General features: G+C 57.2%; 3 protein-coding genes across 4 annotated transcripts; 1 reads left to right on the top strand and 2 right to left on the bottom strand.

Moving 5' to 3' along the window:
* Window positions 1-1,082: 1,082 nt before the first annotated feature.
* RPL11 (ribosomal protein L11) lies at window positions 1,083-4,098 on the bottom strand. The gene is made up of 6 exons (XM_040086408.2): window positions 4,022-4,098; window positions 3,496-3,646; window positions 3,037-3,143; window positions 2,555-2,686; window positions 2,085-2,195; window positions 1,083-1,158 (listed from the first exon to the last, which is right to left on the bottom strand). The coding sequence occupies exons 1-6, from the start codon at window positions 4,025-4,027 to the stop codon at window positions 1,129-1,131; spliced, it is 537 nt and encodes a 178-aa protein (XP_039942342.1). The 5' UTR covers window positions 4,028-4,098; the 3' UTR covers window positions 1,083-1,128.
* A 2,545-nt stretch (window positions 4,099-6,643) lies between these two features.
* Window positions 6,644-10,503, top strand: PPT1 (palmitoyl-protein thioesterase 1). The gene is made up of 9 exons (XM_040086104.2): window positions 6,644-6,747; window positions 6,973-7,082; window positions 7,814-7,941; window positions 8,168-8,238; window positions 8,823-8,925; window positions 9,002-9,092; window positions 9,209-9,307; window positions 9,509-9,580; window positions 9,873-10,503. Exons 1-9 carry the CDS (start codon window positions 6,648-6,650, stop codon window positions 9,993-9,995), a joined length of 897 nt encoding a protein of 298 aa, XP_039942038.1. The 5' UTR covers window positions 6,644-6,647; the 3' UTR covers window positions 9,996-10,503.
* Window positions 10,504-10,517: 14 nt separating this feature from the next.
* Window positions 10,518-22,658, bottom strand: CAP1 (cyclase associated actin cytoskeleton regulatory protein 1). 2 transcript variants are annotated; one of them, XM_040086101.1, is made up of 13 exons: window positions 22,483-22,658; window positions 17,335-17,447; window positions 17,075-17,175; window positions 16,629-16,706; window positions 14,817-14,960; window positions 14,645-14,730; window positions 14,411-14,516; window positions 14,150-14,321; window positions 13,326-13,513; window positions 13,015-13,138; window positions 12,832-12,914; window positions 12,218-12,361; window positions 10,518-11,881 (listed from the first exon to the last, which is right to left on the bottom strand). In XM_040086101.1, the coding sequence occupies exons 1-13, from the start codon at window positions 22,641-22,643 to the stop codon at window positions 11,798-11,800; spliced, it is 1,584 nt and encodes a 527-aa protein (XP_039942035.1). In that variant the 5' UTR covers window positions 22,644-22,658; the 3' UTR covers window positions 10,518-11,797. The 2 variants fall into 2 exon arrangements, with proteins under 2 accessions (XP_039942035.1, XP_039942036.1); XM_040086102.2 differs by lacking the exon at window positions 22,483-22,658 and adding an exon at window positions 21,813-21,874.
* Between the last annotated feature and the right edge of the window lie 3,322 nt (window positions 22,659-25,980).

The following is a 25,980-nucleotide window of genomic DNA, read 5'->3' as shown; positions in this document are numbered from 1 at the left end:
GGGCAGCTGATCTCACACCACCCCAAAAGTCTGCTCTAAGTGCAGAAGTGGTAAGAGCAGTCAGCTGGCTGGGAGGGGGCAGAGGAGGGAGGATGTTGTATGGGGAAAGCTGAGGGTCTCTGTGCCTCAACCGGCAAATCCTGGTGCTGGGCAGAGCTTCCCCCTGGACAAACCTGTCTGAGAGCAAGGTAAGAGTAGCCCCAGCCTGTGGGTGAGTCACACAGAGCCAGGACACACCTGGCAAGATCAGCAGAGACCTCGTGTGGGGCCAGGAACTGCTGGATAATGGAAAAGGGAAAAGCCTTTGTTGCTTTCTAGAACAGGGCTGGAGGAATTATTAGCAGCAAAAGAGTGCCTGGAGCTGCAGTGCCCAGGTAGTTTTCCAGGCTGGCTGGGAGTTGGCTGTGACTCAGACACTGACTGAACCCACCAGCAGGAAAAGGAGAGGGACTCTGTCTGGTTAGGTATTAAAGAAAATAAACCTGACACAACTTTCTGAAGGCAGTGGTGCCCTGCTCTGCTGTTGGCTCAGTAATCAGCGGTAAGATTAGCAGCACTGAAAGGATGTGAGGACAATGATTGTATTTTAGGAGACATTTAAACAGCCAGAATAAAAGCTTCTCTTGCTGTCTTCCTTCGTCTGGACCCTTTGAAATCTCTTCAAATCACTCCAGCTTTCTAGATTAACCCAGCAGCCAGGATTAATCTGTATGAAAAATCAGATTTCGGGTTGCTGCAGTGACATTTCAATCAGGAGCAGCAATAATGTCCCATTTTAAGTAAAGTGCAGGTAATAAAGGTCGCTGTGCCCTCCCACAGCCAGACTTTTGAGTAACTTTGGCTCAAGCTGGGAGTCTGTCAAAGGTGATGTTCGGGGTCACTGCAAACTTTGGGAGTGCCCTGAGCTGCCTTCATCTCCACCTCAAATCTTAAGCAGGGAATGCACACACAGAAGCAGGACAGAAGAGCTTTTCTCCCCAGCCTGCAGCACCGGATTGGGAAAAGAAAAAGGAAAAAAAAAGAATAAAGCCAAACCATAATAGTGGAGAAGGACCCTCACTCCACAAAACTCACGACACAAGTTAGGGGTTAGAAAAATTTATTTACTTCTCTGGTAACAGGAACTGCTCATTTACCAGGAAGGATGATGCCATCATACTGTGAGGGGAAAAAAAAGAAATAAAGAGCCAAGTGAGAAATCACCATCAGAGAAAGGTGCAGTGCTGCTGTGCAGAACACTTGAGTCACCACGGTCATTCCAAGCCAACAGACACGAAGCGCAGTTCTGCAGCCACTGCCTCTGTGCTGTGCTGCAGTGTCCAAGGGGGCTGTGCTCAGAAAAGCACCGAGATCTGCTCAGCAGCCCCCTGGAACAAGCAGCCACACCCTGCACAGGCTGCTCTGCCCCCAGACCTGGGCCCTGAAGGTAACTGTGCCACACTGAACACAGCCAGGCAGCACGGGGGACACAGGAACGCAGCAGGGTCAGGCTGGAGGCCTCCCTGCACAGGGTGTATGACCAGTGTAGGTTATCCAGGCAGACTGTCCACACTTCCCATCAAAAAAAAAAAAAAACAACCCAAAAAACAAACCAAAACCCCAAGAAACTATCAGCTGTCCCCACCTCTGAGATTTCCAACCCAGCCCGCAGCAGTTCCCCTTCATTATCCTATTATTCATTATATGGACAGATAAGTCCGAGAATTTATTTTATTTGTGGATCTCTCCATCCTCCCAGTGTGGCAGCTGAGCCTGGAGCTGTGTCAGACCATCAAATCCTAACCCTGCCTCCTCACTCACGATCCACAAATGTGCAGCTCCTCCAAAAGCTGTGGCAGCCATTTACACAAGAGCTGGTAACTCCTCTCAGCTCTCCTGCCAGCAGCTGCCCTTTCAGTTCAGCACAAACAGCACTCATGCTCAAACGTTTCTGTTCAGTTGTAGCAGCTTCTATTGCCCTGGAACAGTAAAAATCTACAATCTAAGCACTCATCAAGATCTGCCCAGTGGTTTGCTCAGGCCTTTCCATGAGGCGTTTTGCTGCTCCCTGCTAGGAAGCTCTGGGGACACAGAAATGACTGTACCTTTTGCTGGAACCAGCGCATGGCTTCCTCCTTCCCAATCCTGTGCTTGGCCCCGATGTTGCCCGTCCTGCGTTTCTTGTCAGCAATGCTGAAACCCGGCCTGCCCAGCACCTGCAGAACAGCACTGCTTCAGCCCGGCACTTACTGTTTCCTTAAACTGAACAGCTTTCCATGGGGGAAGCCTGGAATTCCCTCATCAGTGATGCCCTGCTGCTCTCTCCTTCTCCAAACCCAGCCCTGCCGCTTCAGTGTTACCCCAAGAGTCGCTGTCAGAGCAACAGGGTTTGTTTCTGAAGAGGCTTTGTGAGATTTGTCACAAATGAGGGATTTTATGGCAGCTCTGGGAATCTCAGATTAGAAAAATGCCAACAAAATCCAAGTCTATCATCCAGCACATGGCAGCAAGTCCATGGAGCCAGAGCTGGTTCCAGGCCCCTTCTGGAGCTTTCCAGAAAGCAGGGAATACTCACCACGTAGAAATCCAGGCCGTAGATACCGATGCTGGGATCATATTTGATGCCCAGATCGATGTGTTCCTGGATTCCAAAGCCAAAGTTCCCGGTGTCTGAGAAGTTGTTTTTTCTCAACTCGTATTCTCGCACCTGAAACGTCAGTTCTTGGTCACTATTTTGTTCCTGACTGGGAGCAGAATTAAAGCTCCTGCCCACTGCTACCAGACCCCCAACTCTCTCACTAGCTGTTGAGCCTTTATCCCAAAGATTTTACTCCCCCAGCTTGCTCCTCAATCCCAGCAGCAAAGACAGAACCCCAAAAACAATCAGCTGCTGCACCAATTAGTTCTTAAATAAGGATGAAACAGCACCCAGATGAACAGTGTGAACACTTCATCCCGTGTATCTGACCTGTACCTGCATCAGATGCAACACTTCGGAGCGCACACCCCTTCAGTCAGAATGGAAAACAAACCCAAGATCCAGCCCCAAATCCTCACCTTCAACCCCTTCTCCAGAATCTCCTCTGCTTTGGCCCCGCGAACTGTGCAGTGAACAGCGATTTTCTCGTTTCTCCTGATCCCAAAGGATCTCACCGTGTACCGGGCTGCAGGCAGCAACAGTCACACTCAGAGGACAGACAGAGAATTCCAACCCGGGGGATTCAGAGCTCCTCCACACCCAATAAACACAAGGGAATTAAAAAGAACCGAGGCAGCCCCACGTCCCATCTTAAGGGATGCTGGCAGAGCAGCAGCCTGAGTTTAGAGACAGAACTGAAATGACACAAACGTGCACAAGGCCCTAAATATTAAAGCCCCCCAGTTCTCCAGCAGCTCTCCCGACACCGGCTCTGCCAAGGGCCCCTTCCCTGGGAACCGCGCTGCCACGGCACCCACGGAAAGAAGGAAAACAACCGAGAAAAAGAAAACAACCAGGGCTGCTCCGCAGGCGCTCACCTTTGGAGAACACGGGGGTCTGCCCCGTGAGCTGCTCCAGCACTTTGGCGGCGCGGGTGAGCCGATCCCCGCTCTCCCCGACGCAGATGTTGAGGCAGAGTTTGCGGATCCGCAGCTCCCGCATCGGGTTCTCCTTCTCACCTTGGTCTTGCTGCGGAGAGACCACAGGGGGGCTAACCGGGGGTGCCCGGGGCACGGCCCGCCGCTCGCCCCGCCAGCCCCACGACGGTTCGCCAGGGGTCCGGAGAAAGGCCTCCGCCGCCGGACACCGCTCCCCGCTCCCCGCCGGGCCCGCACCCCGGCGCCGCGGCCCCGTCTGGAGCACCGCCACCACCGGGCGGGCCGCGGCCTGTCACGGCAGCCGCTCCCCCGGCGCACCCCGGCGGCTCCCCCGCGCCCATCCCGCCCCCGCGCCTCTTCCGCCGGCCTTCCCCGCTCCCGTCCGCACGGGTCGCGTCCGGGAGAGCCCCGCCGAGCGCGGATGGCGGCGGATGGAGGCGGCCCGGCCCGCGGCCCCGGCACTCACCGCCATGATGGAGGCGGGGAAGAGGCGGGCGGGCCGCGGCCGCGGGGCGTCATAGGAGGGCGCCCGGCGGCGGCGCCCCCTGGCGGGCGGAGGGCGGGGTTGCCGCGGCAAGCGCGGGGCTGTCGTGGCTCCCGTCGTTAACTAATGCTCGTAATTGAAAACAAAGTCAAATACTGATAGTAATGACAGTTAACTGAGAGAGGCAAAAGCGGCCCAAACGTGATGCACTCAGAGGGGAGCAGAGCTCTAGGAATGGGGCAGTCCCAACTCACACCACTTTGGAGTCCAAAGACTCCTCTTCGGTGGTCACATCCCGAGCAGAAAATGCCTTCAATGAGGGTCACACTCCGTAAGGATGGCACCAGCTCAAGGCTTTCCCTGTTTAGCCCCTTTCCCTGCCTCCCCAGAGCCACGCTCAGGGCTGCCAGCCCGAGCTCTGTAATGGCATCAATTATTTTTTGCCCCAGTTGCTCTTAAGCGGGGATGAAGGATAAATGAATAATCAGCTTGTCTCATTAAGGAGAGAAAAAAAGTGTCAGGAGTCTCTGCGCAGAGAGTGCGAAAAGCCTCTAGTTAAAAAGTAACGCTGATGCTTCATTATGGATTTACTTCATCCAAGAACAGCTTTGCTGGAAATAGCTACAGGCTAGGCTGGCTCCCAGCAATCCACGGATGCCGTTTGGGATCTGTCCGTGCTGCAGGGCTCCTTCCCACGAGCAGAGGCTCTGGGCACTGCAGCCAGCACAGGCCCAGGGGGAGCAGGTTGGACCAAGGGCTGGACAGAGGTGTGTGAAGGTGCTGCCAATCCCCCTTTGCCTCTGGCCAAGCCCGCAGCCCTCTCTCCACAGCAGGGCCCTCCTTCACCCCGTCCTGCACGGTCCCACTGCCAAAGGCTGTGCCCAAGATCACTCAGAGAGGCTGAGGGCTGCAGAGAGGGAGAAGGAATTGCTCTGGGGATCCTGAGGGACAAGAACAGAGCTCAGTGGTGTCACCCTTCCCTTCATCTCCATGTAGCGACCACCCCACTGCTGCCACTTGATGGCATCAACTCATCCCATCCTCTGCTCCAGACTCCTGCCAGCAGCAGAAGAGATTTGCTCAACTCCAGACGCGGAGAATCAGAGAATCATGGAGTGGTTTGGGTTGGACCTTCAAGCTCATCCTGTTCTGCCCCCTGCCATGGCAGGGACACCTTCCACTGTCCCAGGCTGTCCCCAGTGTCCAGCCTGGCCTTGAGATCCGGGGGCAGCCACAGCAGCTCTGGGCACCTTGTGCCAGGGCCTGCCCACCCTCACAGGGAAGGATTGTCAGACCCTGTCTTGTTGGAGAGACATTTCCTACCTTGGCATTTCTCTGCTGAATTCAGGAAGCTTTTCTTGCCTGGCACAGCGCTTCCCACTCACCCACTCCCTCGACCCTCTCCCCATCTCCAAACACATCCAGATGGGGTCCCATGTGGAGCTCTCCCTGCTTTGAGTCATCCGTGTCCCCAAAATAGTGCAGAGCTCTGTTTTGCCAGGCGCTACAACACATTTTCTCTGGGAGAGGGAGTGGGCTTGGTGTCATTTTTGATTCAGTGCAAAGAAAGGAATCCATTGCTGAGAGCAAGTTTGGTTTTCTATCCAGAGATGTGCTGTTGGTTTCTGGCCCCAAGTTACCTGGTTGATGAGAAGTCCAGCTGCAGTGGGAGCAATAATCCGCACCACTATGCCAAAGGTATTTGCGATTCCCAGCAGAAGCTCTGCGGACCTGGGGAAAGAGAGAGCAAAGATTTCCTGAGCGAGGCCTGGAGGAAACTGTCACAAGGAGGGAGAGGAGTGGGTGCTTCCTGTCCCTTCCCTCACTGCAGGAATGCTGCCTGGAGTCCTGAGCAACGTTAGGATCATCCCTGCAAGAGCAGGAGGGATTCTAAGCCTTTATTTCACCCCTTAGCTTGCAATGCCAGCAGCTACAGAAGAAAAGGGGAGAGCAGGAACTGCAGAGGCCTTGTGGGAGCAGGAAAGGGAAAGATGCGGGGTCAGGGTGGGCACAGATGTGCAATATCGACGTGGTTGATAGTGATGCCTGTTCCTGGCATGCTGATGATTGTCAAGGGCAGCGTGAGAAGGACCACAATGACTGTGGGACTGCAGCCAAGGCACGGCACAGCCACCAGGAAGGCGGCTGGGAGCAGCTTCCCTTGGGAGGAAACGGGAACTGTTCTACAACAGGCCACGCAAGCGTGTTGGAAAGGCTGGGTGGCAGATGAAGGCTTGTCCTCACTCGGTGCCGAGAAGAACTTCCTGACGGCTGCTGTGCCAAGCACCCGCCTCCGCAGGAGGAAATCAGCCAGCAGCCTGCCAGGATGTGCCCCGGCCCATTCCCAACGCACGGCAGGGCACAGAGGATGCAGCGCCACGTGGACAACACGCGGGCAGGAGCCTGCGTGTCCCGGGGCGGGGAGCGGGAGGCAGCCGCAGGATTTGGGATTCCTGGGTGGGATCGGGAACGCGGGGCTCGAACCCGTGGTCCTGGGGAGTCCCGGGGTCACGCCCCTACCTCAGACCACGCCCATTATACGAGCCCCGCCCCGTTCGGCCCCGCCCCTACCGCCCCTCGTGCCCCGCGGGTCATGTGACCGGCCAAGATGGCGGCGCTCGGGGCGGCGGTGCCGGTGCTGGCGCTGCTGGGGCTGGGCCTGGGCCCCGCGGCCGCCGCCACGCCTCTGGTGATCTGGCACGGCATGGGTGAGCCGGGACCCTCCGACAACGGCCGCGGGGCCGGCGGGGCTTGGCTGGGGACGAGCAGGGTCCCAGGGCGCCCAGGGGCGCTCGCTCCGGTGTCCCACTCGTCCAGGTCACCGGTGGGGGACGGGGAGGTGCTGCCCCTGCTCGGTCCCGTGGTGCGTTTGTGGAGGGGAGGTGAGGCCGGGGCCGTGGCGAGGTGATGCATGCCCGTGTTCCCTCTGGCAGGAGACAGCTGCTGCAATCCGGTGAGCATGGGCTACATCCAAAAACTGGTGGAGAAAAAAATACCCGGGATTTACGTCCTGTCCCTCAAGATCGGCAGCAACATGATCCAGGTAAATGGGGCGTCACTCGGGTGTCACTCGGTGTCACTCGGTGTCTGCCTGCCGGGGTGGGGCTGGAGTTCCTGCAGTCCGTGGTTTAGCAGGATTCCACAAGGATTCCTGCTGTGCTTTCCTTGCTGATTTTCTCCTCTCAGTGAGTAAACAGCTTTGACAGGTAGAACCCGATAAAGTCCAGCTAATGCCTGCAGAAAGGCACTGGGGGAAAACAAATCCCTGACCTAAACTGGATTAATATGCAAATCCAGTGATTAGCATCCTGCAGGTAATACGTGTCTCTGCTGTGCTGGCGCAGAGCTTTATCCCTGGCCAGGCCTCTTGGTTTGCAAACATTTATTTACTGCCGTGCAACAAATTACACCTTCTGCACCTGCGTGGGTTTTGACAGTGTGTTGTAGTCCTGTGGGATTTCTTTAAATAATTTCTCAGGACAATGTGCAGGTGGTTTTCTGGGCTCTGGAGAAGTTTGATTTTTAATTTTTATATCTATATGAACAAAACACAAAGAGATTCAAGTTGTGAAGGAGTTTGGAGAAATGCCACTGTCCCACATGAGACAGTTGTGCCAGCCAGAGCAGGACGTGGCAAAGGGAAGTCTCAGAACTGGAATTTCACTTCTCTCCCTGCGAAAGCTCAGGTCCTCTTTCAAAACCACAAATGTAAAGCTTAAAGCAGCACCAGCCACGGCAAAGGTGCAAATGATCCCTCCTGATGTGACCCCTCAGGATATGGAGAACAGCTTCTTCATGAACGTCAACGATCAGGTGAGGGAGGTGTGCAGCCAGCTGGCCGCGGACCCTCGCCTGCAGGGAGGCTACAACGCCATGGGCTTCTCCCAGGGAGGACAATTCCTGTAAGTCTGCGCTCCTGCCCGGCTCCGGACCCTCCCTGAGGACCCTTCAGGAGTGCCCAGCAGACACAAACTGCAGGAGCGCCCCAAAGGGAGCGGGTTGTGTTTGCCCTGCTCTCCCAGGCGGGGTTGAATCCCTCGGCCGACGCTCCACACGTGCCCCAGCCCAGGCAGGACTGCGCCCGTGGCCTGGGCGTGCTTTGCTCAGCTCCTTCCTCTTCCCTCACAGGAGGGCTGTGGCCCAGAGGTGCCCTGCTCCTCCCATGCTCAGCCTCATCTCCATCGGGGGACAGCACCAAGGTAGTGTCCCTGCAGCTCTCACAGCTCCTGGGCACCTCTGGGGGAATTCCCTGAGCTCTGGTCAGCTCCTCCCTTTGTTCCTGTCTGGATCCAGTGATCTGCTTGGCCCATTCAGAGTTTGCTGGTTTCATTATCTCGATTTTGCTTAAGTGGCAGTGCAAAGGGGCCTCTGTCAGTAGCTGGCTTCAGTGCCTGGGCAGGATCCTCACACGGCTTGGGATGAGTTTTATGTGAGCAATTCCTACAGTTCAAAGCCTCTGTGGGTCTCCAGGGTATTTTACAATCAGCATCTGGAAGGCCAAAGCCCCAGGAAAGGGAGGGATGGAATGGAGTTAAGGGGGGTGGAGTTAAGAGTGGCTGGCAATGAATTCCAAATACTCTCCCCTGAGAATTCCGTGGCTTCTTTGTAGTGGAGAGGGAAGATGTGTGGGGAGCACCCGGCACTCGTGGTCCCCCCTGTCTCTGCCACAGCCCCAGGGACAAGAGGGCTGAAAGCTGCCTGGTTGCCTGCAAGAGCTGTCTCGTGTGCAGCAGGAGGGTGAGGGGATCGCAGCGGGGCTGACTGGGCTGTGTCCCTGCCCCAGGGGTGTACGGCTTCCCTCGCTGTCCCGGGGAGAGCTCCCACGTCTGCGACTGGATCCGAAAAACCCTGGACCTGGGAGCCTACACCAAGGCCGTGCAGGAGCAGTGAGTACCTGCCCAGCCCCGGCCATGGGGGCAGCTCTGCCCTTGCAGGCTCAGCCCCGGTTCCTCCCCTCCCCAGCCTGGTCCAAGCCGAGTACTGGCACGACCCGCTCAAGGAGGAGGAGTACAGGAGGAGCAGCATCTTCTTGGCTGACATCAATCAGGAGAGGGTAAGGCCTGTGATGGCCTGGGAGCAGAGGCCTGTGAGGGTTCCAGCTGAGGAGCAGGCAGTTTCCCGTCTCTCGGCTCTTCCAGTGGCTTGGATGTGTCTCCTGCTTCCATCCAGGGCATCAACGAGACCTACAAGAAAAACCTGATGGCTCTGAAGAAGTTTGTGATGGTGAAATTCCTCAATGACACCATGGTGGACCCCCCCATCTCTGAGGTGAGGAAGGCAGGGCAGGTTCTGGGGCGCCCTTGTCTCAGGTTTGTCCTTCACTGGCAGAGCTGGAGGTTGCAGAGGGGCAGGCTGGGCACAGCCACAGGCCTGGCACTGCCCTGGCTCCGGCGGGAGCTGCTGGGGCCTGCTTGGCTCCTGGGAGCCCTTCAGCAGCTGTTCCTTCATTTTTTATCTGTTTTTGTGCAGTGGTTTGGGTTCTACAAAAGTGGCCAAGCCAAGGAGACCGTCCCACTGCAGGAGACCTCGCTGTACAAAGAGGTGACTTCTGGGGGCTGTGTCCCCTCTGTGCCATCCCTGGGGCCCCACAGCTCTGCTCTTGTCACTCCTGGGGCATTGCCTCCCCCTGCCAGGAGCCGTTTGTTTGGGGAAACATTTCCCTCCGGCCATTCCTGGCTCTGCTGAAGCTCAGGAATGGCACCGGTGGTTCCTGCCGGGCTCAGGATCCCCCTCAGCTCTGCTCCTGTTCAGACCTTGCTGCCAAACCCCTGCAATCCCCTTTCCCCCTCCCTGAGGAGAAGAGCAGAGCTGGAGCCTCCCGTTCCCTCGGCAGGATCGCCTGGGGCTGCAGCAGATGGACAAGGCGGGGAAGTTGGTGTTCCTGGGGGTGAAGGGCGATCACCTGCACTTCTCAGAAGAGTGGTTTGACAGCACCATCCTCCCCTTCCTGCAGTGAGGCTCCCCCTGCGCAGGGGAACAGGAGGGGTTTGCCGGGAGGGAGTTCACTCCGGTCTGCCTCCAACACGCTCCAGCCTGGTGATCCCAGCTCCGCTCCTGCTGTCCCTGGGGCTTGTTCTCCACCCCCGGCTCCTGCAGGACACACTGGCAGTATTAACCCAACTCACAGGTGCAGGGATCAGCAAGACTCTCATGCCTGAAGGCAAGGGAATCTTTATATCTTCGAGATGGGGGAAAGGCCAAATTTAGGGGTTTCTGGGGAAAAAAAAAAGAGGGTTTAGAATTCAGCAGTATTAACAGCTTGAACACTTTTCAACTAATGGCTTAGTTTATGTTCTTTTGTACAACTGAAATCAATAAAGAGCTTTCCATCTAACCAACTGAAAAAAAGCTTGGACTGGGTGTGTTTGGAGGGGAGCTGAGGAAAACCTGGGAAAGTATTGAAAGGAAACAGGCAGAGAGGGGCATCCTGTCCTGCCTGAGCTCCTGTGTGTCCCCAAAAAGAGACAAGAGCCACAGAAATGAGCAAGTTGGCATTAACTTTATTCTATCTTCTGTATAATCTTAAGTACATAAGAAAGGTTTTTTCACAAGCCTCAGGAGAAGACAAGTACAAGTCACAGGACAGTTTCAAAATAAAAAAAAAATTGCATAATTTTTCTTTTTTTTTTTTTTTGTAAGTTTTGTACTAGAGAAAAAGAACATTAACACTTTACAGAAGAAATGCATTTAGGATATGCTAATGCCACCCGAGGCGTTGGAAAAATGAAGGTCAAAGCACGTGCAGCTCCCTTTGTGGGTCAGTACAGTACTGTGTGATCCATCACCCTGCTCCAGGGCCCTGGAACAGAGCTACGAGCTTCCACCAAAATAAAAGAGCCAAGCAACAGGGGGAAAAGGAGAGGATTCGGTGGGGGCTGATTGCAGATGAGGAAGGGAGCGATGAACCGAGCGGATCCCCCTCGGGTATTTACAGCTCTGCACTGCTGACCTGCCCTGGGGCAGCCCCTCCTCGGGGGAAGGGAGCCCTTCAGAGCCCCGGCCCGAGCCTGAACCCCAGCTCAGCTGCTCCGAGAAGGAAGCCCCGGGACAAAGGCTCCCTTGTGAAGGTGGAGGGCTCATGGAATGAGGGGGGCTCAGCTCCAAGCTACCAGCCAGGCTGCTGGGCCATGGTGACACCGCCGCAGCCCTCCTGTGGCACTGGGGAAGGAAAGCCTCCTGTCATGGCACAATCGGGAATGCACTGAGCTACTGGGAATGATGAAGAGAAATCAGGGTGGAATTGGCCCAGGCCCTCAGCCTTTGGTCCGACAAAACCGTTCCCAGGTCCTGTGATGCCTCCAGAGAGCTGGAATGAGCAGCTTCCAGGACCTTCCCAAGACATCTGCCCGAGCAGCTGGGTACTGTGGGCTCCGACAGACACCGGCACTCGATAAAAACGGACAACATTCCTCTCACATCAACAGTTTTGCTTAAAGGCAATACAAAAACAACACTCTGAAAGCCAACTGCCAGGACTGGCTGTGAAGTTCACCGAGACTCTGATCGATTGGTGCAGTTAGATGGGACAAGGGGAGAGAAAAATACACCTTCCTGCTGAGAGAGGTGCACAATCACTGAGCCGCCGCTACCCCAAGGCCCAGGCAGAGGAATCTCAGTGATGGCAGGCAGCTGTGTCTCTCGGGTAGAAGAGAAGCAGTTTGAGAGCAGAAAGGTACAAGAAATCTAAGAGAATCATCTGAAAGCAGATTTGTCCCACAGCAGGGCCAGGGGAGGGTGTGAGCCTTGGAGCTTTTCGGCTTAGCCAGCGATTTCTGTCACGGTGGTAACCAACTTCTGACCGTTCCACACTGTCTTGAACTGTTCTGGGACAGGGAATTCGGTCTGGAGGGTAAAAACAGAAATCTGTAGTCAAAAACCAGTTTATGACTGTGATCAATAACCACTCCCACTGCTTCAGGCATTTCTTTTCTCAGCTCTGTGCTGTCACCTCCTGTACCACCACTGGCGCCTGTTCTGCCCCCAAGAGATCCCGAGGAAGAAGCAGCTCTCACAAACCAGCAATAATCTTATTTAGAGATGTTTTTTGCCCTTTTTTTTAAATCAGACCATCGCTCAGAACCTCCAAACTGTCCCCCACCATAAGCAACTCTCCCTGCAGGGCTCAAAGCCCAGCTGCTGCCTGCCCCAGCCGCAGGAGGATTCCAGAGCAGCACTTACAAAGTCCCCGCCCTCGGTGGGGATGAGCACGTTCATCTCCGAGGACTTGGCACTGACGATCTCGCAGTCGAGGGAGCTCTTGCTCAGGTACACGTGGCACCCATCTGTCTTGTTGATGGAAATCGTTGGCACTTTACCCATGACCTGGCAGGGCCAGAGCAGAATCAGCTTCAGCTGGACAACCACAGCAGTTCTGGGTGTTTATTTCGAGGCGAGAGGTTCGACTCCCACCCCTCCCCGTGACAATCGCACGGGATTCAAATATTCCCACCTTTAGCAAAAATCCAAACTTCTGGTTTGCAACTTTCCCCAGTTTCTTGTTCTGATCTCTTTAGAACAAAACTTGAGCCAGCATTGGGCAAACTGAGGATCCTAAATCAGCCCAAAGTGAACTGGAATAAATCCTACTGCCAGCCTCCTGCTTTGGCAGCCCAATGTGCTTTCCACCTCACAGAGCCTCAGCTCTTACCCCGAGCCCTGGAACAGCTCAAAGACACAAAGTTCAGCCCTTTCCCAAGGGAGAGATGGTGTTTCGTGGATATTCTCCACAGCTGCACTTTCCTGGTCTGGAAATACGACGGCTCCAGAGGCAGGAGAGAGAAGAGGTCACTCACCTGAACTTTAACATCCCTGCTGTTGATGATCTCTACAATGCCCACCACGTCGTCAAACACCAGACCCAGCTTCTTGCAGTTATCTGCGAAGAAAAGCAGATCAGGGCACAAAGATCTTGGAGGCTCCAGCTCCTGCACGCAGCCCAGCAGGCAGGGGCAGCTCCCAGGGCTCTCCCCACTCACCCAGGGTGATGGAGTTGATCTTGCCTTTGATTTGGAGCGTGCTGTTTGTGCACTTGAAAACATATGCTACCTGCTTCAGCTCCGTGTCACTGATGACCAGGTTAGGGGCGTTCTCCTGGTTTTCCTGAAAAGGCAGGGGAAACACACTTCATTTTCTGAATGCAGAGCAATTAATCCATTAAAATCCCTTTAAAAACAAACAGGTGCCTTCAGGCTGATGCCTCTTAGGAGAAAGGACTCCAGAAGAGCCCCCTTTGCTCCTCCAAAGCTCCCATCCCTCCAAGCCACTCCCGCCAGCACCAGGCACTCACCACTCTCCACTTTTTGCCTTCTAATTCCAGCAATGGAGGTGCTTTCGGGGAGGCGCCTTGGGAGGGATTAGCATTGCAGGCTGGTTTGGGAGCAGTGAAAGGTTTGGGGCCGCTTCTCACGGGGCCCCCTTGGCTCTTCAGGGCTGGATTCTTGTGGGTTTTCATGTCATCTGAGACGTGCCTTAAGCCTGCAAGAGAAGGCAATGCTGAGACCCAGCTGCCCTCCAGGAACGCAGCTCCACAAATGCCAGACAGCAGCGGTTACACCAGTCAAGACAACGCTTGTGAAAACACAAATAAACTCCTGAGACCAAGGCTAAGCTGAGCCTGAGCGCGAGTGACAGGAAGGGAAGGAGGAAGCAGGAAATGCTGGTGCAATATTGACAAGAACACAGCGTGAGCCACAGAACCCTGCCAGCTCTTCCATTCTGCAGCTTGAAAAAGCCCCGAGCCCAGCACCTCATGTCCTGATGTGCTCACCAGGTAAGACAGAAAAGGGAAAAAACTGTGCAAACAGCAGCTGTGAAATTGCACTTTTTGTACCAGAAACATGCAGGCAAGCACAGGGCTCAGCCTCGGGTGCTTGCAGCTGGAGGTTCCTGTCCTGTTCCACCTGCCAGATGAGGGTGACAACTCTCCCCCAGGAGCGCTCACCTTGTCCCCGGGAAAGCGCTGCCCCCGGCTGCCAGCTCCAGACTGGGGCCAGACGGGTTTTTATGCACTTTTTAGCAAGTGCTTTGAGGGACAGCAGGAGGACGAGGAGCAGCAGCACAGGGAGCAGCAGCACAGCAGTTCCCTCCCTCCCTCCCCGTGCCCTCACGTACCCGAGGTGATCCCTTCTCCCCGGTTGATCTGGGCGAAGAGCGCCGAGCGCGAGGCCGAGTCGTCTGTGCTGGAGCTCACGGGGGCAGGAGGAGGGGGAGGCCCTGGAGGAGGGGGTGCAACCCCAGCCGGGGGGGCAGGTGGTGCTTTAGCCCCTGCTGTGGCTACGGGACCCTGGAAGAGCAGGGAAGAGGAAAGGCACTCGCACCGGCCCCGGCCCCGCCGCGCTCGCCCCGCCGCTCCCTGCCCGAACCGGCGCTCACCGTCTTGCTCCAGGTCAGCCCTGTGGTGTGGTACTCTTTGATGTAGGCCTGCAGCTCTGTCCAGATGCTCAGATAAGCTTTCACCCAGTCCACTTGTTTTTTATCTCTGGGAACACAAGGAGATCAGAGGAGGAGGAATTAAAGGCCGAGCAAAGCGGCTGTGCTCGCTCAGATGCTGGAGCAGCCCCAGCCGGCTGAGCTCAACACCATCCCCAAGAGAAAAGGTGAACTTACACATCCTTGTACTCCTTGAGGATGCGGTTGGTGTAAAACATGGCAGCGTCGGTCATTTCCTTCACGTAAGGACCGGGCTTTGGAGCCTAGAGCAGGAAGAACGCGCTGGCACTGAGCAGCCCCGACCGCCCCCAGCAGCCCAAGGAAAACCCCTTCCCGCTGGAGCCCTTACCATGGCCACCCAGCCCAGGGCGGGGATGCTCTCGCTGACTGCTGACAAGTGGTTGAACAGTTTGCTGCCACGGTTCCTCTCCCTGAAATTCTGCACGGCCTGGATCTGCTCCGAGATGGGTTTGAGGAGATCCGCGAACGCGTTCTGCACAACGACAGAGGGACAGCAGCGACTCAGGGCGTTCATCGGGGTTAATTAATGCACGTCTCTGGAGTGGCTGCACAGCTGAGGTGATGGGGACTGGGAACGAGATTCCAGCTGGCACCAGCTCCTGCCCAGGCCCGGCCCTGTCCAAGCCAGGCTCCTCCAGGGCTGCTCCCACCGGATCGGCGCGGTGGGAGAACGCCAAGAACTGTGACTCATGTTCGATCCAGGAGACACTGACAAAGCTTGCTAGTAACGAGGACAGAAATAGCATTTGCCTTTCCTGGGCTCTTTTTTCCCAACAGTTTGTTACGTTTTCCCTCTCCTCCAGGAACCCTCGGAGAACCGGGCGCTGGGCGGGTTCGGCACCCACAGCCTGCCCCACGAGCAGAGTCCCAGGGAGCTCAGGGGTCAGCCCCACCGAGCCAGACCTCGGGATTCCAGCATTTCCCAAGTCAGCCCTTTAGTATTTGGATGGTAGAAATCTGTTCCTGCTGCTGTTCCCCCGGAATGCTGACTGGAAGTGCCAGAAGTGCCCTGGGTCAGAGCACAGCTAAGAGCAGCTCCACGGGCCTCTGAGGAAACTCTTCCTCCCTTCAGCACCGCAGTCTCCTGCTGGTGGCAGCAGAGAGGGACAAATTTGGGCAAAACTGGCTTTCCAAAGCCTCAGCTTCTGCTTTTGCAGCCCTTTCCGCTGTTCAGATGAAAACTGAGCGGTCCCAGGCACCGCTGGCCAGGCCACACTTTCAGAAGCTCCAGCCCAGCAGCACATTCCAGTCACAGGATGGGGAAATTCTTCAGCACAAGCACTCAGAGTTCACACATTTTGCATTTTAAACTGGCTGCTCCAGAATTAGACTCCTGCCAGACAACCTGCACAAAGAGCTACCCTAGACTAAGGCTGTTCTTTGTTCATAATCCTTTATTTAAATAACGTGTCCGTGGATTTATGAGCAGATTCTCAGGCTAGAGGCTGCGCAGAGCTGCATCCCAGCAAGCCTGGTGAAACATAACAACCCTCCAACGCTGACTTGGGGGAAAAGGCGCAGATCTATTCTGCAGTGAATAGGAAAGGAGCACAGAATTCCAGCTCCCACAGTGTAAGAGTAGAAGCCACGACTGAGCGAGATAATAACCGCAAAGAACAGCAAGGTGGGATCCTGTTGCTCGGGAAAAGCAGTTCCCAGCAGGGAAAAGCCAAAGCATTCAGGATCGGATTCTCAGCCACACATCCTGCTGAGAAGCAGCAGCCCAGGGTAAAGTGTTAAATTACCCGCTAAGGACAGATCAATCCTAAAAGCCCAGCGATTATTCAGAGGCCATTCACCAGCGTCTGCTCTGCTCCTGGAGGAGTCTGAAGCCTGAAAGTCTCTGAGCATCACAGGATGAGAAGCAGACAAGATCCTGTCTGCAGGTTCTGGGGAGCACTGATTGAGCAGCTGAGACTCGAGACACGGGCTGGGGCTGACACCCCCACAGCACTTGCTGCTCTAAGAACCGGGAAATGCCAGTTCTGCGGTTCCCACGACCAACATCCAGGATTCTGGGAGCACCCAGAGCAGCTCCTGCTTTCAGCAAGCGCCCCCAGTCCTCCTCCAGCTCCCTTTTGTGACAGCCCAGGTTCGCCCTTGCAGGCAGAGGTTTCTCATCAGGGGCCCCCACACTCACCTCTGCTGGCTGCTGATGCTGAGATGCCACCACCAGAAGAGCCCTCTCACTCACCAGGCCTGCGTGGACCATCTCGGCCTAAGGAGAGACACAAACATCAGGGAGGCTCCCTGGTGCCACGTCAATAAATCATCCCACCTGCGAGGAACCAGCCACACGGAGCTCAGAGCACACCCCTGGAGAAAGCCACCCCCAGAGGAGCCTCCCCAGAGCGTCACAGCTCAAGGCTCCCAAAGGCCTGCAGCAAGGTCTCTACACAGCCAGGACAAGGTTTGATTCATCTTCTGTGTGTGTAGGTGGCAATCTGGAGGTTATCTGGGCATCTGCTGTGAATCCTCAGGGATTAGAAAGATCCTGGGATAACAGTGCTCTGGCAGCAGACCTGGCCCTTCCAGCACTAAGGACAGGCAGCACCCCTAGAGCAGAGTGAGAACTGGAATCCTTACGTGCTTCTGCACATCCCCGCCGACTTCTCTGCTGATCCTCGTGTACTCAGCCACCGGCCCGGCCAGAAGGGCATCGAAGGCCTGCACGTACTGAGCCACTCCTGAGGGAAAACCAGAGCACAGGGATCACCAGGAGCGTCCCACGGGCAGCCACAGCCAGGGCTGCACCTCCCACCCGCAGCAGGCACAGCCCAGAGCCCCCGCTGCCAGAGCGCCCCGTGCCAGCTCTGCAGGGCTCCTGGCGCTGCCCTGGGCCCTACCTTTGGCAGGGGCATCTCCACACATGCCAGGGCCTTGGCACACGGTCTCCAGGCGCTCCACAGCCTTCTCCAAGCGCTCCACCAGCCTCTCCATGACTGCTGCTGTCCACAACCTGCACAGACAGGAGACCGTGACCTCCATCCTCACGTGCCACAGAGGCTTCATGGCTGTCTGGTACTTCCAGGAGAACCATTCCCGCCCAGCTCCGCACCCTCACACTAGCAAAGACAGCTGGGTTACACAACAGCCTCTTGCTGTTGCCACACTCGCTCCTTAATAGCTTCTGCTGCATTCTAAAGGACTCCTTACACGTGAAAGGACATAAAACTCCCACTTGTAACTTCGCAGTGACACCACTCAGTGACACCAAGGCTCTGGCTGCAGTCGGGTCCTGGCCAAAGCCCCAGCTGTGACCATACAGCTCAACTACTTTGCTGGGAGCTCACGTGCTCCAGGTGAGAACCACTGGGTTGGAATCTCCAAACGCATCTGGAAGGACCTCCTGGAGTCCTGAAATGCTCCCAGGAGCTTCTGCAAGCCCAGCATCGCTCCAGCACAGAGCCTGGGCTGCCCTGGCACACGCCAAGGGCGGCAGCTGCACGAGCTGAGGCGGCAGAGCTGCTTCTGCAACAACGCGCCCCTGTTCTTCCTCTGCAGCTCTGGTGCGTGCAGAGCCTCCTCTGCAGCCACTGCACAGGAAGGAGACTCGGGCACGCAAGCCATTTGCTGCAACTCATCTGGAAAAAGTCTTAAAAGTCACACAAACTTTCCATTAATTACTGCTTTGCACCAAGCAACAAGACAGGTCACGCTCCCGGCACAGTAATGCCCTGGGAATGCAGGGAGGGAGCAGCAAAGTCACCAGTGGCACTTTTATCTTATCACCGCTCATCGAAAGATTTTGCAGCATGAATCACGATGGTGGCTGGACACAGCTTCCCTCTGAAGAGGCTGCTGCAGCCTGCAGAAGCCCAAACCCCTGCCTGCAGGAGGGGGTCCCGGTCCTTCCCAAAACATTCCCAGAGTGCTCCCGGGGGAAGGAAGGCAGGGTTTGCTCAGCTGAACCGACACTGGAACCCCTCTGAGAGGAAACCTCAAGTTCTCACTCGAGTTTTGCCTTTGTTCACAAGCCCTCCCAGCCCTGCTTCAGAGTGCACGTTTTCACCCAATTTCCAGAGGATGTGGGGCAGACCCAGGATTAGTCACGAGCCCAGCGCTGATGTCACAAGACAAACAAGGCCCTTTCCCACCCCACTGCCGTGGGGGCAGGGGAGAGGCCACCCCCTCCCAAGAGGAAGAGAAGCAGCTTCCTCCTCTGTCCACGACTGAGACGGAGGACAGACTGTGCATAAACCCGGACAGCAGTGGCTGGACAGCTTCCAGAGACACGGACACACAGAGCAACGTCCAGAGAAGCTGCAGCTCCACGGCAGTGACCCCTGCCACGGCAGCCCCGGGCGCAGGATGCCGGGCTCTGCCCCGGGAGCCCCTGCCAGGGCAGCTGTGCCACGGGAACTGATCCCCACCGCGTCCCAGGCTCTAATCTGATCGGCCCGTCCATCACCCGGTGGCAAACTGCAGCTGGGATCAGGATTAGCCAGCAGAGTCCGGCTGGGAAGCTGCTCCCTGCCCCAGCGGCACTGCGATCCCTCGGCCCTGGGCGGCATTAATGTCCCCAAACCACGGCGCTCCTCGGGACCCGCATTCCTTCCACTCTCCTGATGTTTGACCACTCTTCCCTGCTTTTCCTGAGCCACCGGCGCTCGACACCGGCTCTGCAAACCTGGCGCTGCCAGGCAGATGGAGAACTCGTTTTAATTTCCTTCTAATGGGTGGCATTAGGGCAACTTAAAAGATAAGTCAGTCGGTAAATTGGCAGCAAAATGAGAGCTAAGTGCAGGCAACCCGAAGTCCTGGATCTCAGTCCCTCCTCCTGACTCACCCTCCCTGTGCTCTTTGCCCCGTGGATGCAGATATTTCTGTGCTCTGGATACTCATACGGAACGAAATAAAAAGATTGAGCTGTAACTAAATCGGAGTTCGCAACCCAGAGATGAACACTCAGCAAGGAAAATAAAAACAACCACACACACAGCGGCCCTGCCCGGGCTGCATCTGGGCAGTGTTTTATCTACCGGCCTGTTTGAATGGAAAATAATTCGACAGAAAGCGATAAATACACTTCAAAGGTCTCAGTGCGAAAAATCAGATCCCATTTCCCTTCTCTGAAGGGGAAGATGAGACACACAGAACGTCCAGGAGCATTTTGCTCCGCACATCGCCCTGTGCTCCAGGGGGATGAGGGAGATTGTCCAGCTCCCTGTGCAGGGTCGGAGTTCCCTGACAGGGCGGATGGAGATGCAGCTCTCCCTTGGGACCACAACACGGGATTTAAATCCAGGTCTTGTTCGAATTCAATTGAACTTTGATTACCAGCGGAGCGGAAGCAGCAAACAGCATTTCACCCAGGGCCAGAGGGGCCATTCCTTTTCACAGCACATTTGTTCATCTATCAACTGCCCTTTATTCCCCTCGCGGCCTGGGAAGGCGGCTCTGGACACGCTGTGCCACAAACAGGCTGAGCAGAGCAAGAAACGGAAGGGATTTTATTGGTAAAAACATCAGTCACCCCAAACCCTGCACGGCACAGCGAGAGGAGCTTCCTGTGTGGGGAACACCAAGGAGCTGCCCTGTCCCAGCCTCGGAGCCAGCAAAGTCTCAGAAAAACACCAAAAATGAAATTCTTTGCTTGCCTGAGACAGCACAAAAACCTGAGCCCTTTCTTAGACACCCTGGGAGACACAAATGCTGGTTTTACAGCCAGAGCCAAGTCAAACCCACGCTTCTGCTCACACCGAGCCCGACAAACTGCTGTCAGCACCACGGAATTTGCATCAGCTACTTCCTGTTTCTACAGGCAAAAGAAATAAAGATGGGACAACTAAATTAGGAACATATCACAGTTTATTTCTGAGCTGACACTGGAATATCTCAGGGGATCAGCCACCAGATGATTTCCAACATTTATATCTGCCAAAAGCCCGAAGAATTTTTTTTTTCTTTCTTTCTTAAACAGTTCAGCTCATCAAGGCAGGAATTATTCGAAGCAAGGCAGAAGTCAAAAGCCTGAATTTAGCCAGTGGTCAGGAGCAGCCCTGAACACAAGATAGCTATTGCTGGTCCCAGCAGCTGCCAGGACAGAGATCTCAGCTGTTTACAGTCCAACAATACTTGCTGACATTGCGCCAGAACCCGTGCTGGCTGCTCCTGCTATTTCAGATCCACTTCATTTAGAAAACCAAGAGTGCTTTAAAAAAAAAAAAAACCCATCTGGCCTCTGTTCCAGCTTTCCCACACAACAAATCCTCTCGAAGCCATTAAAAGCCTTACTTGGTGTTCCACTCACACGTTAAGAGGGGGTTAAAGCTCGGCCCCAGAGCAAAGGCTCCTTTTTCAGCACAATTATCTGAATTAGGAGGTTTGCGCCTGCCAGCCGCAGTTGCCACACTCCTCTCACTTCCCTTCCCTGCCAGGGCGATGAATCCACCAGGGAGGTAACCAAGGATCTGGGAGCTGAGCTAAACTGGATGCAGCACCGAGCTCCGTGCCAGGAATTGCAAGTGTGGAAGCTGCTCAGCATCCCGGGCCGCTCATCCCGGCGGAACGTTCCGCATGAATAACGGGGTATTCCTGGCTTCGGAAAGCTCAGCAATATTCCAGGGACACGAGGATGGCCTCTGGAAGGAAACGGGCACACGCAGCAGTGCCTTGACTGATGCCACGCATTCTTGGTTTTTTTTTCAGGGCATCTGCAGCACAGGTCTGAAGGAATCCCAGAACCCGATGTACAAAACCACCCTGTAATTATTATTTCTCCACCTCGCCATCACGAAATCCAACGAAATCACACCTTTATCCCACCCTAAGCACCCGCAAAACGCAGAGGAGGAACCAGCAACAGGCGGAGGTCGGGAAGCGCCCCGGGAAGGTGGAGACGGTACCGGGGCGCGGAGCACGAAGATCCTCGCTCCAGGCTGCGGCAAACCGGGGAAAAGCCGGATGGGCCACCCGGCACGGGCCGCCTGTCCCGGTGAGCCGGTGCAGCCCCGGTAACCGAGCTCCCCGCCCCCTCAGGGCCCCGGGAACAGCCCCGCGGGGGCGTTCGCACCGTTCTTATTATCACAAATTAACCCAAACCACCGCGTTCAGGGGCTCTACCCCCTCAGCCGGGCCGGGGGGGAGCGGCCGTGCTCCTTCGGTCCCCGCTCACGTCTCGCCGGTGCTGCCCCGGGGCCGGGCCGTGTTCTCCGCCCCGTGCCCGCTCCTGATCGCGGTCCCCGCTCACTCTCGCCAGTGCCGCCGCCGGGTCTGGCCGTGCCCGGTGCCGGTGCCGCTCGCCCCCTCAATCCCGGCCGTGCCCGGTGCCGGTGCCGGTGCCGCTCCCCTCCCGGCTCCCCCCGGCTCCCCCCGGGCTCACCCCTCGCCGCTCCCGCTCCGCCGCTCCCGGCGCCGCCCAGCCCCGCCGCGCCCGCCGCTTCCGGCCCCCGCCCCGCGCGCCGGATGTGCGCACGGCGCGCGCGGCGCGGCGCGGCGAGGGGCGGGGCTCAGGGGGCGCCGCCGCCCTGCCATTGGCGGATGGAATGGGAGGCGTGGCCACGGCCCGATGGGCGGGGCGATGGGGCGGGGTCTCGCCTCTGGGCGGGGCCAAGGGGCCGGGCGGGCCCGGGAGCCCCGGGAGGAATCGGGACCCCCGGAGGGGCTGGGGGGGGGGCTCCGGGACCCGCGTGCGGTCACACTGAGGAGCTGGGGGGATTCGAGAGCCCCGGCAGGGCCAGCTGGGACCCCCCCAGCGGGAGGAGGGCTGTTGATTCCCCAGGAGGGGCTGCTGTGGTAGTGGGGTCCTCAGGAGGTTTGGGACACCCCCGGAAGGGGTTTGGGGTGCTTTGGGGTGAAGTGGAAGCCTCTGGGAGAGGGGTAAGGATGAAGGTCGGGGTCTAGAGATGGGGCTGGAGGTGCGCTGTGGGCCGCCAGGGTGGGGTTGGGGTGAGATGAGCCCCCCCTTGGAGAGGGGCTCGTCCCCCTCTTGCAGCGGCAGGGTTTGGTTCGGGACGGGGTGGAAGGGATCAACGAGTCCCCCCAAATGGTACCTGGCTGCAACGGTGGGGGCTGAGGTCAAGGTCCCTCTGAGCCTGGTGGGTGCAGGGTGGGAGAAAGGTGCCCATGAAACATTAAAGCAGCTACAGCCCTTCTCAGGGTGAGTCCTGGGGGCTCTGGGCCCTGCATGCTCTGTGCCAGGGGTGGTTGGCATGGCCGGCTCATCCCAGGCATCGCAAAACTCCTGGAAAGCTCCTGTGCATCCAGGAGCACTTCGGAGCCCTGAGCTCCCAGCCCCCAGGGGGGGATAAAAGTCGTGCCAGCTTTGTGGCTGGGCACTGTCCTGGCCGAGGCAGGGACACGTTGTCAGGCCGGGAAGGAGGAGGAGGAGGAGGAGGAGGAGGAGGAGGAGGAGGAGGAGGAGCCTCCGTCGCCTCCTCCTCCTTCCTGCCCGGCTGCGCTTCCAAAGATGGTCACGGCTCGGTGCGAGCGGGGCTCTGCTGACACCTAGTGAGGCTCTGCAGGTCCCGGCTCCTGCTGCGGGACCGCCAAAACAGCCCAGGGTTTGGTTTCCCTTTCCCAGCTCGCGGTGATCCCGCTTTCCTTGGGACCCGTGCCCCGCCAGGCTCCCGCAGCTCCCGCCCCGCCCGGCAGAGCGCACGGAGCCCGGCAGCATCCTCGCCGCATCCTCCCGCACTCACCCACGCGGCTTTCTGGTTTTCTCGCCCCGTTTCCCGCCGTGCCCCCTGCCCTGTCTCGGTCACCATCGGACACGAGACGCGATGCCAAATAGAAAATAACACAGCGCCGCTGCCTCGTTGGCCCGCGGCTGCTGTTTCACAGCATCCCAAAAGTCACTGAAGTAGTGAGGGCAGGGGGAACCGGGGGCGCAGCCCGGGCAGGAGCTGTGCTCCAGGGCTGGATCCACGGGGAGCGGGAGGAGAAATCCCAGAGGAATAAGAAATAACCTGAGAATGGGGAGGAGGAGAGCGGGGCTCGCTGGCGATGTCCCGGCCCAGCCCCGGCCGCGGTGTTTGCTCCTGGGCTGGGTCTGGACGCGGTTCCTGGAGGAACAAAGATCGAGTTCCTGCTGCGGCTGGGGCACGGAGCAGCTGCGTGTTTACAGTCTGGAAGGTCAGCGCTGTGCGGAGCTTCCTGGTGCCCATAAAATGCGGCAACTGCTCCGTCCCTGCGTGTTTGCCGCCACGTCCCCCTCTTCTCCAAGCACCGTGGAAAATTTGCTTCGTTTTTCAGCCGTGTTTTGTCTAAATGTCTCCGTGTCCCTCGGACAGCAGCCTTTGGCTTTTTGCAGCCACAGGACAGCGCTTGTCCTTTCTTGTGGCGTGAGGGGGGGAACTCGTCCGAGCTGCAGCCCGGCTTCATGGCTGGGAAATGGATTTTTCCACCAGGAAACCACCTCACTGCCCCCTCGTTCCTGCCCGTGTGCCGCGGTCCCGGCACTGCGAACAACCTTGGGATCGGCGACTTTCGCAAAACATTAACCAAAGCCCACCAAAGCACGTCAGCCTGTGTTTGAAGATGACAGCAGCGACCTCAGCCTGGTCACAGACAGGGTGACCCCTGGGGACAGCTGTGGCACCCATCGTGCGCAGCTGGCTGGGTTAACTCTGCTGTCCCCAAGGTGGTGACAGAGCCCAGCGCTTGCCCTGAGCACTGCACTGCTCCAGCGTTCCCAGAATTTCCCAGGCTGAGCTGATTTCCGTGGCTGCTGTCACCTCTGGAGCTGTCCCTTGGTGCCAGAGGATGGAGTTCTGCAAGTTCCTGTGCTGCCTCTTGGAGCTACAGCTGATGTTTGTTTGCTTTTGTCCCCTTTGCAGCCACCTGGTCTCCTCCTGCACAGGTCCCCAGGTTCAGGGCTGGCCCAGGAGCCCTGAGCTGGCATTCAGGGCTGATTCCCAGCTGGTTCCTAGAGGAGGCACAGCCCAGCAGGTGTGAGCACACAGCTGAAAATGCCCCCAGCCTGCATTTCCCAGCTCCTGATCCCCTGCCCCTCACCCGAGGACGGCCCAGCTCTGCAGGGAGGTGCTTCCCAGCACTTGGACGCATTTGCTCCGAGCCCCAGGTGTGTGTGGATCAAGCCAGAGCACAGCTGTGGGTACAGGCAGCTCTGTGTTTTACCATCCATTTCTTCTCCACGCCTGGAGTGAGACCCTCTGTACCCACAGCTGGAGCAAGATCCCTGCTCCAGGCTGGAGCTCTGCCCAGGGCCCGAGTGTTATCAGCTCTCATGGTCACTTTTCCCCCACACATCTCATTTCTTGAAAGCCTCAAGCAGAAGAGGTGTGTGCTCAGTGAGGAATATCCAGGCCCCGGTTCAAGCTCTTCTGTTTGGTTTTAGTCTCTTCGGCTGGCTGCAAAAAACCTTGACAGACACTCCTACTCATGAACTCCACAGAGCCAACAAAACAAGGAGGCAAAGAATAAAATGTCCCTTATTTTTGCTGGAACTCTTTGAGAAGAAAACAAAGGCTCACAGCAATCTTTCAAATCCTTGGAGGCAGCAGCCCTGCCCACACCCCTCAGAGGCAGCCAGGTCATGGCAATGGCCGGGATAACTCCTGGCAATCCCAGCCAGGAGCAGTGCAGGGGTCAGAACATTCCCAACAGTGCTGAGCTCTGTGCTGGCTGCAGCCTTCCTCCTCCTCTTGCAGAGGGTGCACCTGACACCCACGGCCCCTGCACGGGGGCTGCAGAGCGCTGGCTTTGTCCCGCTGCTGTCCTGCTCCCTCGCTGCAGGGAGCTCCCAGCGCTGCCTCGGGGCCCTGCCGAGCACAGAGCCAGCCCCTGCCCCGCCAGCCCAGCCCTCTGCCTCCTTCCCCGGCCACAGGGGCAGAGTGGGGCCGCTGGAGCATTCCCAGCTGAGCCCTCCGGCTGTTTCTAAACCCCATCCTCACTGCCGTCCTTTGTACCCAAACGTGGAACCAAGGATGAGCCGTCCTTCGCCCCAAGCCCCCCACTCTCAGCTCAGCCCTGGCCCCTGCTGCGGAGCCGGCACAAGCTGGGAATCCACCCCGTCCAAGGGGGTGGCTGCTTCATCCCTGCGCTGATTCCAGCCCCCGTTCCTCGAGTTCCACTTGCTGCTGGAGGCGCTGGGGAGAGCAGGGAATGCGAGAGGAGGGTATAAATATCCAGGGAGATTAGCGCTCCCCAGCACTCTGCCCCGGCAGCCAGTGTTGAGTGTCACCCTCAGCCTGCACTCCTTTCTCCCCGCTCCCCAGCTGCCTCTCCTGTTTCCAGCCTTGAGTTCACCATCTCTGCTGGCAGCACTTTGATTTCATTCCTCCCTCCACCCCCGTTCCCCTCTTGAAAAGGAGGGAATAATAGAGCCTTTGTTGGACGGCTGCGACACAGGCACGGAGCAAGGAGCTGCACGGGGGCAAGGCTGAGCACAGCCTCCTGCCTGGATTATGGCATTCCTGCACCACGGCTCAGGAGAAGTCAATGCACACCCCGCGCTGTGAAAGGGACCCTGGGCTTGCTGACAGCCGTGAAAAATCCCAGCCGAGTGAAAAAAGATCCTTCACGCCCGC

This window comes from Hirundo rustica, chromosome 25 (genome assembly GCF_015227805.2).
Source record: "Hirundo rustica isolate bHirRus1 chromosome 25, bHirRus1.pri.v3, whole genome shotgun sequence".
NCBI lineage: Eukaryota > Metazoa > Chordata > Aves > Passeriformes > Hirundinidae > Hirundo > Hirundo rustica.
Note: the sequence above shows the minus strand (reverse complement) of the source record. Positions and strands in the feature narration are given on the sequence as shown.